The 17023-nt window shown below is 39.7% G+C and overlaps 1 protein-coding gene across 1 annotated transcript in view; it reads left to right on the top strand.

The window, feature by feature from the left end:
* The window catches only part of ctdp1 (CTD (carboxy-terminal domain, RNA polymerase II, polypeptide A) phosphatase, subunit 1), a 35043-nt gene that overhangs the window by 7752 nt on the left and 10268 nt on the right, over nucleotides 1-17023 (top strand). Inside the window, exons 9-12 of the mRNA XM_086062848.1 lie at nucleotides 1778-1919; nucleotides 2852-3055; nucleotides 3628-3781; nucleotides 11548-11780. Of these exons, the coding sequence (XP_085918974.1) occupies nucleotides 1778-1919; nucleotides 2852-3055; nucleotides 3628-3781; nucleotides 11548-11780 (733 nt within the window). The remainder of the gene's footprint in view (nucleotides 1-1777; nucleotides 1920-2851; nucleotides 3056-3627; nucleotides 3782-11547; nucleotides 11781-17023) is intronic.

Genomic DNA, 17023 nt, shown 5'->3' with positions numbered 1-17023 from the left:
TTTCGAAGTAGCACGAAAGGGCATCCTAATTTTTTTGGGGGGGGGGCTCCATTTTTCATTTCATCCATCCAGTCCTTTGAGACGTGTCCATTAGCAATATGCTGAACCTATTCTGAAATGACAGAAGCTTTTCTCTGCTTAATGAGGCCGGAATCCAAGAAGGGTCATCCAAGACTTGTTTAAATGTCAAGCTAACTCGCGTATCGGCAGCAGCCCCGTTTCCGAGCGTTGTCAAAATTGTTCTTGAGAGAAAACGGAGGATCGAGTTAGTTGGCGTGCGCAATAAAGCGAATGCAAATAGTGCGGCGTATTATCTGCATGCATTAACAAAATGCTTCCTGTTGGCTCACAAATCTCGGGAAATAATACTCATTGAAAAGGAGACCCGTGCCTGTATGTGCCACCAAATCAATTTAGCCTTTGAAATCAAGCGAGCACGGGAAGTGGGGCCGTTGCCGTGAGACGCGCTTGGCAATCACTCACATTCTGCTGCAGCATAAGAAGAAGAATGGGGGGAGGGGTAAGCACAGAGGAAATCGGGACTTTGCGGAGTTTGCTTCATTTGGATAGAACCCCATAAAACTCTTGTTTTTGTGTTGTTAGATTGGGCAGTGATTAACCGAAATCGTTCTCTTGCCAATTTGCCTCATGATGCTAGTTTTATGAACTCAATGTTTTGTCTTTTTAGGCGCAGTTTATCCTCTGTATCATTCAGAGCAGCATTTCCTTACTCCGCTAAATAACCCAATTAGAATCCTCCCTGGAGGCCATATTGATAAAATACATCATCTATTGCTGTAATATCAACAGATATTAGCGCGGGCCCAACTTGATGTGCGTGAAGGGGCAAAAAACAGTCCCAAGCTATTAGGGGTGGGAATCTTTAGCCGTCTCACGATCCGATTCCGATTTTTGGGCCTGCGATTTGATTTTTGATTCAAAATGATTAGATTGACAAAGATTTCTGCTTCAATTTATAGATGTGCAAAGAATCGTCATGGTCTGTCTACTCCAGTCTGACTCGCTAATGCTAATTAGCATGCTACTCGCGGCACTTTTATCACTCAAAAGAACTGTGCTATTCATACAAAACACTTCAAGAAGGTATACAGAGAAGCATCTTAACATTATTCACCGGCATATGCTCTTCCTATGCTGCGAATAAAAAAAAAAAAAAAACTTTTATTGTAATAACTTGATTGTGACTTTTTCCTTCGACTCTACTAATGTGGCTTCAACTCAACAGTGCATTAGAACGCGCGGAACCACACTGCCCCTAAGTGGCGAAATCCTGTATAACACGAACAGCGCTCCCAATAAAGGCAGACACAAACAAGGGCAAGACAGTACAAAAATAATTTAAATAAAATCGATTTTGGGACATTCTGAATCATACTAAATGAGAATCGCAATTCTTATGAGAATCCGTTTTTTTTTTTGACACGCCTCAAAAGTAACCCCGGGTTATTGAGTGATTTAGTTCTAAGTCTATATGCTGTGCCTGTTGTGCCAAACATCAATTACAATTATTCAAGCAGAAAATCCACTCTTTGTGAACGCTATTGTGTTGGCAGAAAAGTGAACGGACAGTGACTGCAAGACCAATCTTCCTTGTTATCTCTGTACGAGTATCGACCTCGCAATTATTAGTCATCTGTTTTTCTCTCCTCAAAGTCTGACCATTGATCTGAAATAGACGAAGAGTGTGTGTATTTACTAATAGGTTTTGATCGGACAAAAAGAATAGTAATTCCCCCCCGCCTTTTTTGTCCACTAGGCACAGAGAAGGTCCGACAGGCGCTGGGCTGCAAGCACCTCCACGTGGTCAACCCCGACTGGTTGTGGAGTTGTCTGGAGCGCTGGGAGAGGGTGGAGGAGGCGCTTTTCCCACTAAAGGAGGACTACTCCAAGCAGCCATGGTACAATTGCTGACTTGAAACCAAACAGATTTAGTTAACTGGCTTGCTGCTTTACCTTTTGTCCGGTTTTGTTGGCGTCGTTGGGATTGGCGTTTGGCAGCATTTCCTTGATCGAAATTTGGGGGGAATTAACTCATTCATTGCCATTGACGGCTATAAACGTCAAAAATTCATTTGAACTATTTCTATTAGTTTAAAAGATTTTCAACTTTTGTTAACAAGAGTATGAAAACCTAGATTTTTTTTTATTGCACTATAAATGTCAAAAAATTATTTTAACTATTTATTTTTTATTATTTTTTTATTCCCACTTTTGTTATCAAGAGTATGAAAACCTAGATTTTTTTAATTGTACATTTAGAACAGATATAACATTTATGATTAATCGTGAGTTAACTAGGGAAGTCATGCGATTAATTCCAATTAAAAAATTAAATCGCCCGACGCCCCTAATTTTTAATAATCTTTTCTCTTTCTTTTTTTTTAAATCGCGTCAGACAATACATTTTTTTAAATTGTAATTAATCACATGACTTCAATAATTAACTCACGATTAATCATAAATGTTATATCTGTTCTAAATGTTCAAAAAAAATTTTTTAGCTTTTCATACTCTTATTAACAAAAGTGGAAAACTAATAGAAATAGTTCAAATGAATTTTTGACGTCTATAGCCGTCAATGGCAGTGAATGAGTTAAATGGGATATGCTCATTTGATTGTGGGTATAGTGATTTGGCCACACTTTAGCATTTGCTCTGAGAAATTTACGTTTGTCTGCGCAGACAGTTCTTTGAGCCCATTGGTGAGAAAATATCGCTCTCAACACACCTCACGCAACATCAAATCGAATTGTTCCGGATAACCTTTTAGAAACTTTGTTGCTGACTTCCTCGATCCTTCTGAATTCTATTTTCCCTCTCCTGGTTGAAGGAGCAACACCCCGGCGGCTTTCCTTGACAAGCAGGGCTCCCGGCACAAGCCCCTTTTCCAAAACCCGCCCCCCATCCAGCACAGACCTCCACTAGCGCCCCCCGAGGTTCGAACCTACGACCCTGTCACCGGGAAGCTGATTCGCAAGGGCCCTCAGGCGCCTTACCTCCAGGCACCTGATCAACAAGAGCAGTCGTGTCTCAGGTACTTGTGTTTATTGTTCAAAATGGCGGTTCGTCTTTGTTGCATTGACGAAAGACTCATTCATCACACATCTTAAATACTGTATGCGAGTTTGTCCACCAGGTCCCATTTACTTCCATCCTTTTCTTCTTCATATAGCTTACTGTGCAGATACTGTACTTCCCCAAATGACTCCCAATGGAGACTTATACGTTTCCTTAGCAACTCCGTATGGTAGTAAAAAGTCACACTTAAGTGATTATTTGTTGCATGTCTTCACTGTATATCCGCGTGGTACATTCAGCAGTGGCTATTTCCCTCACATTACATGATAATGAGCTACCATGAGGAGAAAAAAATAGGATGAAGTAATTCAAGGATTACAGACGCAGCAGATTTGCATCAACTTTGATTTTAATCATCAAAGAAGATTTAATTAACTCGGAACTTCCTCTTTCCGCTTGCATGAGATTTCCATATTGCGTAATCTTGGCTTTCACTATCACTTTCGGTCTCTGACGCCAAACCTAAACTAAAAAAGAAGAACTAGTTCGTCCAGTATTTATTTAGCTTACTAACTTTTTGTTGTTCAGGGGCGCGCCGAACAGTCAGCAAGATGCGGCAGCGGGACCCAGCCAGGATGACGAGTCACTGGGGCCGTCGCGTCGGAAGCGTCAGCAGAGCATGTCAGAAACGATGCCGCTGTACACTCTTTGCAAGGAGGACCTGGAGAGCATGGATAAAGAGGTAAAAACACGTCCGGCACTGCTCTGATTTGCTTTAAGGTTGGTTGCTTTGACTTGCGTGATGGGTATTTTTCTAGATAGTTTCAAAATTATAGGGTGTGCACACTTGTGCAACTAGATTATAGTCATTTATTTTTATTCTCCCTTTTAAAAATATATTTTTTAATCAATTGAGATTTTGCACACTAGCTCATTTGCTCCCAAAAACGTATAAAAAAAGTTATATTTCAATATTACCATGGTCCCAAAAACGTATTTATATATTTTTTAATGCTAGCGCATACAGAAGGCTTTGATGCGGCCTCGGAACTGCAGAGAATGTTTGAATCAATAATAGTTATTACAAAAACGGCCAGCGGGTGGCAGCAGAGCAAAAGAGATCAACCAGGGCCATGTTGCAAAAGACTCCTTTCCTCAATGTTTTAAACAAATGTGTGAATAATGATGAAACTTTGCTATATTCTAATGCAAATTGCTGCAAAACAGATACAAATATACTTTTTTCTGATGAAAGAAGAGACTCTAGTCTTTCTTTAGTAGTTTCAAATTCTGTGTTTCTATAGCAATAGAACACAATATACTGTGGGCCTTGCAAAATCAGTAAAAATCCAGTAAAACAGGAGCAAAGGAGGTTGCTTCAGTGAAAATGGCTAGCTGTGAATGAGTTAATGGTGGAAAAAAGTTTAAAGATTTTTTTTTTTTGGGGGGGGGGGGTCATGGTCTCATTTCATATCACAAAAACCTGGCATTTGATCAGGGGTGTGTATACTTTTTATATCCACTGCATGTTTATCTTTCAGCTCAGTCAGCGGTAGCACTTTCTGTACAGGAATGAGAGTTAGTTTAATTAAATGTGCCCCAAGGACTTGGATCTCATTCTAATTGGTCATGGTTTGACTGAATACCAAACAGCCAGCGCAACTCATTTCAAGTAACTCATTTAAAGTTACTTTGGAAACTGCTGTGTCATGCCTTTCCTTCTTTTTTTTCTTTCTTTTTTTTCCTTTTTCTTCAACAGGTAAATATTTAAAGAAATGTACAGAATGCAAGTATTGAGCTTAATTCAATAAGAGTTTGATATATATATTTTTTTTAAATCAGATATATTTACTAGGAGTGGGAGTCTTTGAATGTCTCACGATACGATTCCGATTTTTGGGTCTGCAATTCGATTCAGAATCGATTTTTGATTAAGAACGATTTTTTAAATTCAAAATGATTTGATTGACGATGATTTTTGCTTCAATCTACAGATGTGCAAGATATTGTAATGATCTACTCCAGTCTGACTTGCTAATGCTAATTAGCACGCTATTCGCGGCACTTTTATCACTCAAAAGAACGGCTCCACACTGGGGGAAAAAAACAAACTTTTACTAGAATAACTTTTTCCTTCTACTCTCTAATGTGGCTACAACTTAACATTGCATTAGACCGCGCTGAACCACACTGCCCCTCAATGGCCAAACCGGGTACAACATGAACAGCGCTCCAAATAAAGGCACACACAGACAAAGGAAGGACAGTATAAAATCATTTAAATAAAATCGATTTGGGGACATTTAAAATCGATTCTAAATCGTACTAGATGAGAATCGATTTTTTGGGCACACCCCTAATATTTATAGCCACATTGTTTATCAAGGGTAGTTTTCTAATTACATGCAATATTTTGCACTGTGTCATTGTGAACATTGACTTTCCTGCTGGCAGTACGGTTTGAAGAAACATGTCCAAATCGCGCCCATGCTTGTGATTATTTATCTGACTACAGGAAGGTGGTTCAATTGTTTTTCTCTTATTAATCTGGAAATGTCTCCTTATTGCATCTGATATTAAGATGAATGCCAGGGAGACTCAAAGTGTGTTTGTGTTGCAGTTTTTTTTTCTTTTCTCTACGCTGTAATGAAAGCCTGATAACTATAATAGCCTCCGAGGATGTTGCTATGGCAAGCCAAGGCCTCGGCTGTGAAAATGACGTCACTAATGTTGTTCCATTGTGTCCTTCCACTGAGATATCTGCTGGATAATCTGTCCAATAATTGTCGCTCCATGTGCATTTTTATTTATCGTTGACGCACAAAGACCTGTCTTGTCTCTCTCTCTATCTTTTTTGTGTTTTTTTTTTGTTTTTTTAGTACCACCGCTGTTATTAATTAGCACCGTTGTGTACATTGCCACGGTGTTATGGACATAATTAATTTGTGCCGTAATTAAATGCCAGGCTAATATAGCACTAGTCAGAGATCGAGTTGGTTAATGAGGTGTTCACACAATGCTTTGTTACTGAATCGCTACATTGCACTCGTGTAAATGTTTTTTGTTTTTGTTTTACAGGACCATAAAGTCAGTGTCGTTCATGTAGCTGTGTTAATGTTACTGTTATTTGGCTCTTTTACACTTCTTTAACTCATTTGTTGACATAAAAAAAAAAAAGGTTATTAAAAATTAAAAGCACGATTAACTCACGATCAATCACAAATTTCATATCTGTTCTAAATGTACAATAAAACAATTCTAGAATTTCATACTATTGTTAACAAAAGTGGGAAAAAAATGTTAAACTAATAGAAATAGTTTAAATGATTTTTTGACGTTTATAGCCGTCAATGGCAGTGAATGAGTTAATGACACGTTAACATCTTGTAGTTCATCGTATTGTGGCCAGGAGATGTTTAATTGCTCAGATAAGAGGCAATCATTCTCCAATTTTTTACACAAAATTTTACATAGTTTCATTCTTAAACAAAAAGTGTAAGTATGCTAAATAAGGTGATGGTAACGCACCACAAGTATTTGCCAACTGCCCAAAATAAAGTAGAAAAAGAAAAGGAAGATGAAAAAAATAGTAGTAGCAGTCATGGCAACTCACATGTGATATGTCGTCGGTTTCCGGCTGCTTTTCACGGCAATAACTAGCTCACTTGTTTAGCTTGTAGCAGCCGCCACAACAAGGATCGACTATTTAGTTAAAAGCGGACATTTTGACTCATTCGCTGTCATCAACATGATTAGCGAACAGGGATTTGGGGTGCCACACCACCTGTCCGTCTGTTTTCTACAGTGCTTATCCTCACAGGGGTCGCAGTTGAACATTTGCTATGAACATTTGAGATAATGACCCGGATGAAAGGGTCCTTTTGCGCAATCATTGCATTTCAAATGTCACCTGAGCTTAAAGGGCAGTCTGTGACATTCGTAAATGTTCTCCAACTTGAGGGGGCACAAGGAAAACGAGCCGGTCTTTAATTGAGTGACTCGAGATACAAATCGGGGGAGTCTGGTAAATGTCGCCAGTGGTGACGTGTCGTTGACGCAGATGTGACGCATAGCTTTACCTGGCAAAAGAAACGCTGTAATGTGTTTAACATGCTGTAAACAGAGGTGGCAAATCCAGGTCCGGAAAGTAAAAACCCTGACACAGTTTGGCGTGAGCCCCTGACGCTAGCCAGCTAGCTAGCTCCCTGGCAGGTGAATGAGCACCATGGGAGCTAGCTAGCTCCCTAGCAGGTAAATGACCACCGTGGGAGCTAGCTAGAGAGCTAGCTAGCTAGCACCTAGGGCTAAAGCCAAACTTGTGAAAGGGTTTTTACTTTCTGGACCTGGATTTGCCACATCTGGCTTTAAATGTAATGTAGTTTTTCTGGATTTTTATTATTTGAACAGATATGGGAAAAATATTACTCTAGAATCCATGTTATCATTGTTTTTAAGATTTTAAGATTTTTCAATCAGGTTGTGGATTGCTGTACGACCTTTGGCCTACATTTCCTGAAGATTTCCAATCCAATTCCAAGTTCTTTGAAAGCCAAACCGTTTGTTCGTAGTAGCTATTGCTGACTTGTTCAGTTATAAAAAACGTCACCTGAAAAGTTGAGTGCAGCAGTTTTCAGTGTTTTGCGAAGGGATTATCAGGATCAGTAATATGGAACTTGCACGAATGAACGAATCGAGCGTAACCACCACAGGACGCCCTCGGAGACATAACTCATTAAAGCCGCTATCATAGGAGAAGGCCAGCCTCGTCATCACTCAGGCTAATCCCGGCCCTTACAGATATCGATCTCGCGCATCCATACCGAGGTTTAATCCTTGTCTGATGGCAAGGAAAGGGGACACGCTTCTTCTCCGCGAGTCTTTCGGGAAACACGTCCATCATGAACGTGCAATAAATGATTTTTGGAGCCCTTGAGGGAAGGGAGCAGCAAGCCATGAATCCGGTATTGACGTTTCATCGTTGTATTTGTAAAAAATATTCAACAAAATCGACAAGATCCTTCACAGTTTGATGTAGAGAAAACGGGGGTTAGTGCGCAAGAGTGACGTGATGCATCACGCCAAGTAAACCGTAGATCTTCCTGTCCCGTGGCGTCCAATTGCTCGTGGTCCTGTCACAGGTTCTGGCCGTTCATCCATCATGGCACCTCCAACTGATCTTCTTGATGTATGTCCTCAAACTTGGAATGCTATGAATATTTCCATGCTCTCATTTCAATTGACACCGTTTGTGGCAACTTTGTTTGTTTTCATTCTTCAACAAGTAATTCATTATCAAATTAATCGACAACTATTTTAACTAATTTACTGCCATAAAAAAACATTTTTTTAAGATTATAAAAAATTAAAGGCAAGAGGCGATTAAAATTTGTAATTGTAATTAATCGCATGACTTCACTAGTTAACTCGCGATGAATCACAAATTTGACATGTACAATAAAAAAAATCTAGGTTTTCATACTCTTGGTAACAAAAGTTTATAGCCGTCAATGTCAGTGAATGAATAAAAAAAAAAAAAGGAAAATAAAAAAATAAAAAAATTTGGGGCGTCAGGCAATTAAAGTTTTTAATCGTAATTAAACAAACATCTGTTTTTACTTTGGAAAACAATGACCCACTTTTTTTAAAATCACTATACGAATACAAATTATGAAATAAACACCAATCACTGGTTGATAAACAGTAATCACAGGGGGGGGGGGGTGATTTTGTAATACACTTTAAGGCTAAATGAAAATGAATCAAATGAGTCGGATTAATCTATCGATTAATCAATTCTAAAAACTATTTGATAGTGACTCACTTTTTCATTCTGTCAACTGCACTTGATAGTGCTGGTTTGGCCTTCCTCGAACCCAGTTATTTCACCAAACCCTTCTTTATTGAAAAATAATCCCTGATTGCCCACAAAGTCTCGTGTCACACTTTTAATACTGTAAATCTTGGATAACGAGGGATGACACGACATTCTCAATCTCTGCGGAGTTCTTGTGTTCCACTCAAATATTTCCCGTCTCGTTTTGCCTTTTGATGTAGCAACAGGCGGTTGTTTGAGTTAACAACTCGAGTCAGCCCTCCCACCTACACAAGGTAGCAGCATGGCCTCGAGTTCACCCCGAGCTAATGAAGAACTAAGATGTATGTTTTCTTGTCTGCCTCTCTTTTCACTTTTGATTCATATAACATCCCTCTGGGCGTCGGGTAAGCCTTCCCGTATAAATACCAAGACCTTCCTCCTGCAGCGGCTTTAAACGACTCCTTGCCAACTTCCAGCTCACTGGCTTGACCTATTACCAGCTCTTCATACCTTTTTTTCACAAATGAAGTCAGTATTTCAGACTTAAGGCCAGATAATCCCTCTTCAGTAGGCGTTTGTAAAGATGTCAGCCCGGCGAAGGCAGGGGCCTGTTTTATTTCACAGTCGCCTGACGGAACAAAATTGGCAAGGACATATGGTCCCCGATTGGAACAGCCCTGAGCTTGGCACATTCCCATTCACTTCTACTTTGTGCTGTAATAATGCATTTAGCTGAAAAGTTAAAAAAAAAAAAAAAAAACAGATGTCAAATTAGAAAAAAAATTCTGTGTGAATACTAATCGGTGAATATGTCATCGTTGCTCAATCCAATATTGATGCCTTCAATTTGAATGCCTAATTATAAAGAAAACTCGTCCAGCCGAGCTGATCGTGTCATTGGGTATGAAACTTGGTCTGGAGGTGGTTGTTATGCTCAATTTCACTCAGACATATATATATAAAAAATAAAAATAAAAAAAGTCAATTTTCCACAAATGGTCAAATCTATTCCAAACAATACAGTAAAACCAACTCGCAGCAAGAAAGTTGCCTCAAGGAAACCTCCCGACTAGATTGCCAACGTTACTATGAGATTAATCTCGGACGGCTCCCTTTTCAATTTTCTTTAGAGAGAGAGAAATTTTCACCTTGCAACCACTTCAAAAAAATAAATCCACTGGCTTGGAATCACACTTTGACTGCAGTGCATTTACAGCCAGCTTCGAAACTAGCTTCAGGGGTGGGGGGGTGGGGGGGGCATTATTTTTGAAAGGCTTCCTGTGCACTTTGCGTGGCCCTTTGATTACAGCCAGGAAATGGATGTTGCGGGAACGTTGCTGCGCTATGTCTCGCAATTGTTAGTACTTCCATTTTCAGCAAAGGTCAAATGAGCCGTGGCAGTTCTGAAAATTGTGACGCGCATGACTCCATCCCACATCTATCGCTCCGATTTGATGCCGCGCCGCGCAGCCGGGGAGCTGAACGTTTGGTTAGAACTCACGGCTCGGGATTGTGGTTTGCATCTAATGGGATAAGGTGTCAAATGCCACAGTTCTCCTTGCTTTTTAGTTTCCACGCTTTCCTTAAATCTTAAACGACAAAATACAAAACCGTATGACACCGCCACTATTGGTAGTGTTGAATATTTTTCACAAAGGACATTAAAGTTAAATGGAAATGTTTGGCTGAATCACATTAAAGTCTCATTAAAGGCGCCGAATGACATTTGTGTGAAGAAACACTTGAGTTTTTTTCATTAAAGGCCATTTGGAATTATGTAGCAGCAGATTTACTGACTTCCTACTGGGAATTTGAAATGGCTTTCTCTTCATAAAAATAGAACGATATTCAGGGGTGGCAAATCCAGGTCCAGAAAGTAAAAACCCTGCCACAGTTTGGCTTTAGCCCTAGTGCTAGCTAGCTAACTAGCTCACTAGCAGGTAAACGAGCACCATGGATGCTAGCTAGCTAGCTAGCTAACTAGCACCTGAGGCCAAAGCCAAACTGGCAGGATTCTTACTTTATGGACCTGGATTTGGCACCTCTGAATTTTCAAGCTAAATTAACTCATCCTAATCCTAAACAATGTAATGTGTCTAACATGCTTTAAACAGAGGTGGCAAATCCAAGTCCAGAATGTAAAAACCCTGCCACATTTTGGCGTTAGCCCCCGACGCTACTAGCTAGCTCTCTAGCAGGTAAGCTAGCACAATGGGAGCTACCTAGCTAACTATCACCTGAGGCCAAAGCCAAACTGTGGCAGGAATTTTACTTTCTGGACCTGGATTTGGGACCCCTGAATTTATTTTTCAAGCTAAATAAACTCAACCTAATCCTTTGTTGTGCACCGGCGTGTTTATACGCTGCCAGAACTTAAATCCAATCCATCCTGATCATTTGTTCAGGGTCACGACATGTGACTGTCGCCAGTCACAGGTCGATTGTCAATGGAGCGCTGAGTGGGAATTGATCGCGTGCCAGCTGCATGAAAGCCAGCGACGTTATTGACCCTGCAGCACTTCAATCTTTTACTTAAGTGCCAAGTGAAGAATGTCTCTCGTTAGAAGCCTCAAATAGAACAGATGTTTTGCTTTGTTTGCCACAAACAACAACACTGCTGGTGATGAATTGGCGATCCGCAAGTGTCATTACCGAGTCCATAATGTCGCCACTCTTCTTGTCTTGTTTAAAAGGTGGATGACATCCTGGGCGAGGAGAGCGACAACGAGAGCGAAGAGCGAGGGAAAGAGAAAGCCGGTAATGAGGAGGCGGAGGACGAGGAGGAGCAGAAACGGCAAGAAGAGCGGCGGCGGCGGCAAGGAGCTGGACCACTGCCTGGAGGAGGGCTGGGTCCTCAGGCCATGACTGTGGACGAGCCGGTCCTGACCACATCCGCCGAGGCTAGTCTGCTGGCTACTGTATCCAGGTGAGACACGCGACCACTGTCTTCTTTGGCTTTTTCAAGGCCAATACCGATTATTAGTAGTCAAGGAGAAAAGATAAAATATTAGTGTCGAAAACAACAACGACACTTTTTCTTTTGATTTTAAACTATATTGACAGTTTTGTTTAAAAATTATAACAAAAATTGCAGGTATCTTGTAAAACGATCAATAAACAACAGACAAGGAAGAAAGACAAGAGACTTTGATTATTTTTGCCCGTGAGGATCTCCTACCGCTCTGAAGCACACTTTGCCGAAAACTATTTTTATTTCCTTAGGGCGGGTCCCTAGTTACACAGCCGTTGCTGCTCTAAAGGTTGGGGGAGCACACAGCAGCAACGTGAAAACCATCACGGATATGAGTCATTGCGCAGATAATAACGCAGACGGTGTTATACTGCTGAATAAAGGCTTTGCAATACTATAAGAGTAAATATGGGACAACTTGTGTACCTTTATTCTAACAAAACAGCCTCCTTTTCAAAAATCTTCAGATGGTCTGTGTGTTTCTTCGGCCTTACTATTTGCCACCACGACTATTATATTGGAAAAATAAATAAAAAAATAAACACCACTTAATCAGTATGCCCAGGCTCGAACCAGACTGAGTGGTGCGCTGCCATGGCGACACGTCCAAACAGACATCAGACATGTCTGAGCAAACAAGAGTTCTTTATTGCTGAAGGACATTTCGGTTCATTTTTTAGGCTCTGCTGGTATCCCGGCATATCTTTTTGATCTGATTTATTATTATCAGTATGTCATTCGGTCAACGCATTCATTCTCAACAGGTGCTCACAGGTAAGACATTGTGAATTTGTCCAATTTACAAATGCCTAATAATTAGAGATAGGCCAATATTGATAATTAGTCATCAAAGACGTCGATAACCGATATTTGGAGCTGATATTCATTTTCGATAAAAAGGAAAATATTGGCATTCAAATTTGGAAAATTATTATCATTTTTATTTTATTTTTTTGGGGGGATATATGTTTATTGAACAACTTTTAGGGTTCGTAAAATATTAGACTAGAATACTGGATATTGGATAAGTAAATAGCTCCCGAATGTTTTCTACTGTAAGTAAAGTTTTTTCCAAAATTTCTAACGTATTAAATTCTTACTTTTAATATCAACCACAAACAGAAGATGCATAGAGTTCCCAGGGTCAACAGCATCTCTGAAAATTTTAATCATTAGTCCCCTGAAGTTAACACTTTTTTTTCTTTTTTTAATGGATCAATTAATTCTGATCCGACTCCCCACCAAGGTGCGAGTGTTTCTGTCTGTTCAGGTTCTGCTCAGCAAGACAGACGTGCGTCTGTTGCTAAGATACAAGAGTCACGCTCTGCCTGCTCCTGATCTCTGCTATATGGCTGGTTTTGGTTGCCATTTTAGTGACGCTGATTGTACACAATTCTCACCAGTTGTGTATAATTAGCTTAACTCATTCACTGCCATCGACGGCTATAGACGTCAAAAATTCATTTGAACTATTTCTATTAGTTTAACATTTTTCCCACTTTTGTTAACAAGAGTATGAATACCTAGAATTTTTTTTTAATGTGGGACAAAAAAAATTTGTGATTAACTCATTCACGGCTAAAAATGTAAAAAAAAATAGTTTAACTTTTTTTTTCTCTTTTGTTAATACGGGTATGAATTTTTTATTTTTTTTGTACATTTAGAACAGATATGAAATTTGTGATTAATTGTGATTTAACTCGTGAAGTCATGCGATTAATTACGATTTCAATTTTAATCACCTGACGCCCCTCATATTTTATATATATTCTTAATTTAGGGGCGTCAGGCGATTAAATGTTTTAATTGTAATTAATCACATGACTTCACTAGTTAACTTACAATTAATCACATATTTGGCATCTGTTATAAATGTATAAAAACTAATTCTAGGCTTTCAGACTCTTGTTAACAAAGATGGAGAAAAAAAAGTTAAACTAAATAGAAATAGTTCAAATGAATTTTTGACGTCTATAGCCGTCAATGGCAGTGAATGAGTTAGTTAGCTTATTCCGTCAGAAAATGACATCGAGGCTGACTCAGACCGGTGATTATTTTCAGCATCATTTCCACAATCCTGTAGCTATCAAGCAAGTCGTGTCATTTTAAAAATAATAAAATCCATCTGGCAGGGAGAAATTTCAATCGGTTTACCTTTGAAGCATATTACATCACTTTCTTTTTTTTCTTCTGGTAAGCATATTACCCTAAAAAGTGTGACTCAAGGGACTTGGCAATGAAGCAAACTATCCAGTTTGAGGCTGGTCTAATTGATGTCTCTTAAAAGAAGCAAAAGTAACGGCCCAAATTAACTGCGCTTGACAGGCAGATAAAAACACGGCAGTGCGTTTGGAAAGTCGCTATGATGCAGAATCATCTCTAATGGATTCCGAGGGTGAACGCCTCCATTACTGTCTCTTGCAATTAGATGCTAAGCGTCCGCGTAGACATCTGCCAATACTAAAAGCCTTAACAATTATTTTTTTATTTTTTTTATGAAATAGATGTTTCTCGATTCCCATGTTTTCATATTAAACTGAAACCGAAGCTGTAACACAGTACATCGTCGGATGCTGAGTTTCCCCATAGGAAATAATGGAAATTCAATTATTCAAGGCAAACTGCTGCCATCATAAATCCTTTATTAACTCTGTTTTATGTAACAGTTTACCATTTTAATGAAAAAAGTAATAAAACTCTTATAAATGACACACGGGGAAGTGTAAAATCAATAAACACTGTCACACAGGTGTCAAACGCAAGCCGCAGGGACCGGATCCGGCCCACCTCACCACTTTATGTGGCTCACGAGAACAAATAACAACATCATGTTTATTGTTAAAATGGCTTTTTCTTTTTTAGTTTCCCACCAAATCTGTACCAAATTGCTATTCGTACTTTTAACATAATAAAAAAAAGACAATATCCGTTCTTAACTCATTTGCTCCCAAAAACGTATAAATGCGTTCTATTATAAATATTACCATGGTCCCCAAAACGCACCCTCTGCTTTAATTTCCTGTCTCTGCGACCACGCATTTATTCCGAGTGACTCCACCCCCCCCCCCCCCTCCCATCACCGTTGCCGTCTCAAGTGCGCGCCATCGTGCTTGTTCTAACTTCTCAGCGGCATGAAGGCGAAATGCGGGTGGGCAGCGCTTCGTTAGGGTCCGTGCTCAGCTTGTCAGACAGCCAGGTGTGAAATTCAAAAATGTGTTTCATCTTTCCTCGTTTAGAAAGATTGGATTGTGTGTCTGTTGTGACTGTTTGTGGGCATGTATGCGCCGCCAGCTCACCTTCTGCTTGCCTCTACTATCGCTGAGCCCTCTGCTGGATTTGAGGGAAGATAAGACAGCAAGCACCTGCATGATATACTGCAGTCTATCTAAGGCCGAGTGGGACTTTGTTGGCTACTTGCAAGTATATATAGAATATGACTGCCGGTTTGTAAACACAGAAAATATCAAATGAAAGATTAGAGTGGACATTTAAACAAATGTAGAACATGGGTTGTTTCACACAAATCACCTATTTTGGACAACCAAAAAAAATCCAGAAAAAACGGTGACCTTCATGCTCTTTTCTGTCTTGCGACACTTTGTCGTAAATTTAACGTGGCAAACATTCGATCAATCACAAGCTGCTTATAATAGTCAAATTTCCAGGGATCCTCCCTCTCTCCCAGCCATTTTCACCGAAGCAACCCCCGTCGCTCCGGGCTGTTTTTACTGGATTTCGACTGAGCTTGCAATTCCCACAGAATATTGTGTTCTGTAGCTATAAAAACATGGAACCTAGCCAAAGAAAGATTAGAGTCTCTTCTTTCATCAGGAAAAAATATTATAGAATATGATATATATTTGTATCTGTTTCCCTTTTGCAGCAATTTGCGTTAGAATATAGCTAAATTTCATAAATATTCACATTCCTGTTGAAAACACTGGCAAAAAGAGCTTGTTGCAACATGGCCCTGGTTGATCTCGTATACTCTGCTGCCACATGCTGGCCATTTTTTGTAATAAATACTATTGCTGTAAGCGACCTCTTCAGGTCAGACGCTGCATCAAATCTTCTGTGTGCCCTTGCGTAAAAATAAATAAATAATTAAAACATTTGTAAATATGTTTTTGGGAGTGAAGGACAAAGTATTAAAAACGCGTTTACACGTCTTTGGGTTTGAATAAGTTAATGATCAAACATGATCAAATACATTTAATTGACGACAATTCCCGTCATTGGCGCTGCCTGACCTGAGATGATTTAAAAAAAATATATATATATATAATTAGGAGTTGTGGTTTAATGCGGCGTTACATTACAAATTGTTCGGGCGTCTTTGGGCAGGTTTATCACAAGTGCTGATTCAGCATTATTAGAGTTATTTGAATTATTAAATCACATAGAGAATCATATTCTATGCACTCACGCATAGTTGTCGGATTCACACTTTGAAAGGCAAGCTGATTTGCGCTAACCAACCCAGGAAACACATTTGTGTCGATTTGATTCGTCCCATCAATTCCATGTCCTTGCGATCCACCCGCCGTGTCCCCTTTGGAATCCTAATTTGTTTTTCCCCTCCACTCCATTATGCGCTATTCCATGATGACCGCCACGCCGAGAGAAATCCAATCCATTCTCCCCGACTCCACAGGCCGCCGTGTTCTTTGCTCTGTACAAAAGCGCGCCATCTTTTTTTCTCAGGAGAAAGTGTCGCATGTCTGTATTCCCAGACGGGTCCCTAATAGTACCAATATACCTCCTCGGTGGAGATTTAGTCCTGCGCCGCTGATGAAACTACTCTGGTAGCAATTTCTCGTCAGGTCATTGTTGCCGTGGTCCCAGAACAAAATCGATTTTCGTTTGAAGGCTTGAGAATGAAAAGCATTTTCCAGCTTTTTCTTTTTTTTAATCTTGTGTTATCACCCCGAAAGCTGATGAATGCTGTACGGGACAAATGAAGATACACATTAAAATTGTTAAATTGCACTATATGCTAATAACTGGCATTGACAACACGTTTCAGTTTGCCAAACTATCCAAGAATGAGTGAAACGATCCAAAGAATATTGTTGCACAATAACGACCCATACAAACAAATTGCGGCCATTCTTCTTGTTGTATTGTTTCCACAAACTGCATTTGTGCTGATAAATATTCATCATGGCACAATACCGTCGTTACACAATGGCGACTTC

This window comes from Leptonotus elevatus, chromosome 19 (assembly GCF_054856555.1).
Source record: "Leptonotus elevatus isolate MCC_2025b chromosome 19, RoL_Lele_1.0, whole genome shotgun sequence".
Lineage (NCBI taxonomy): Eukaryota > Metazoa > Chordata > Actinopteri > Syngnathiformes > Syngnathidae > Leptonotus > Leptonotus elevatus.
The sequence above is the reverse complement of the archived record's forward strand: the minus strand, read 5'-3'. Positions and strand labels throughout refer to the sequence as shown.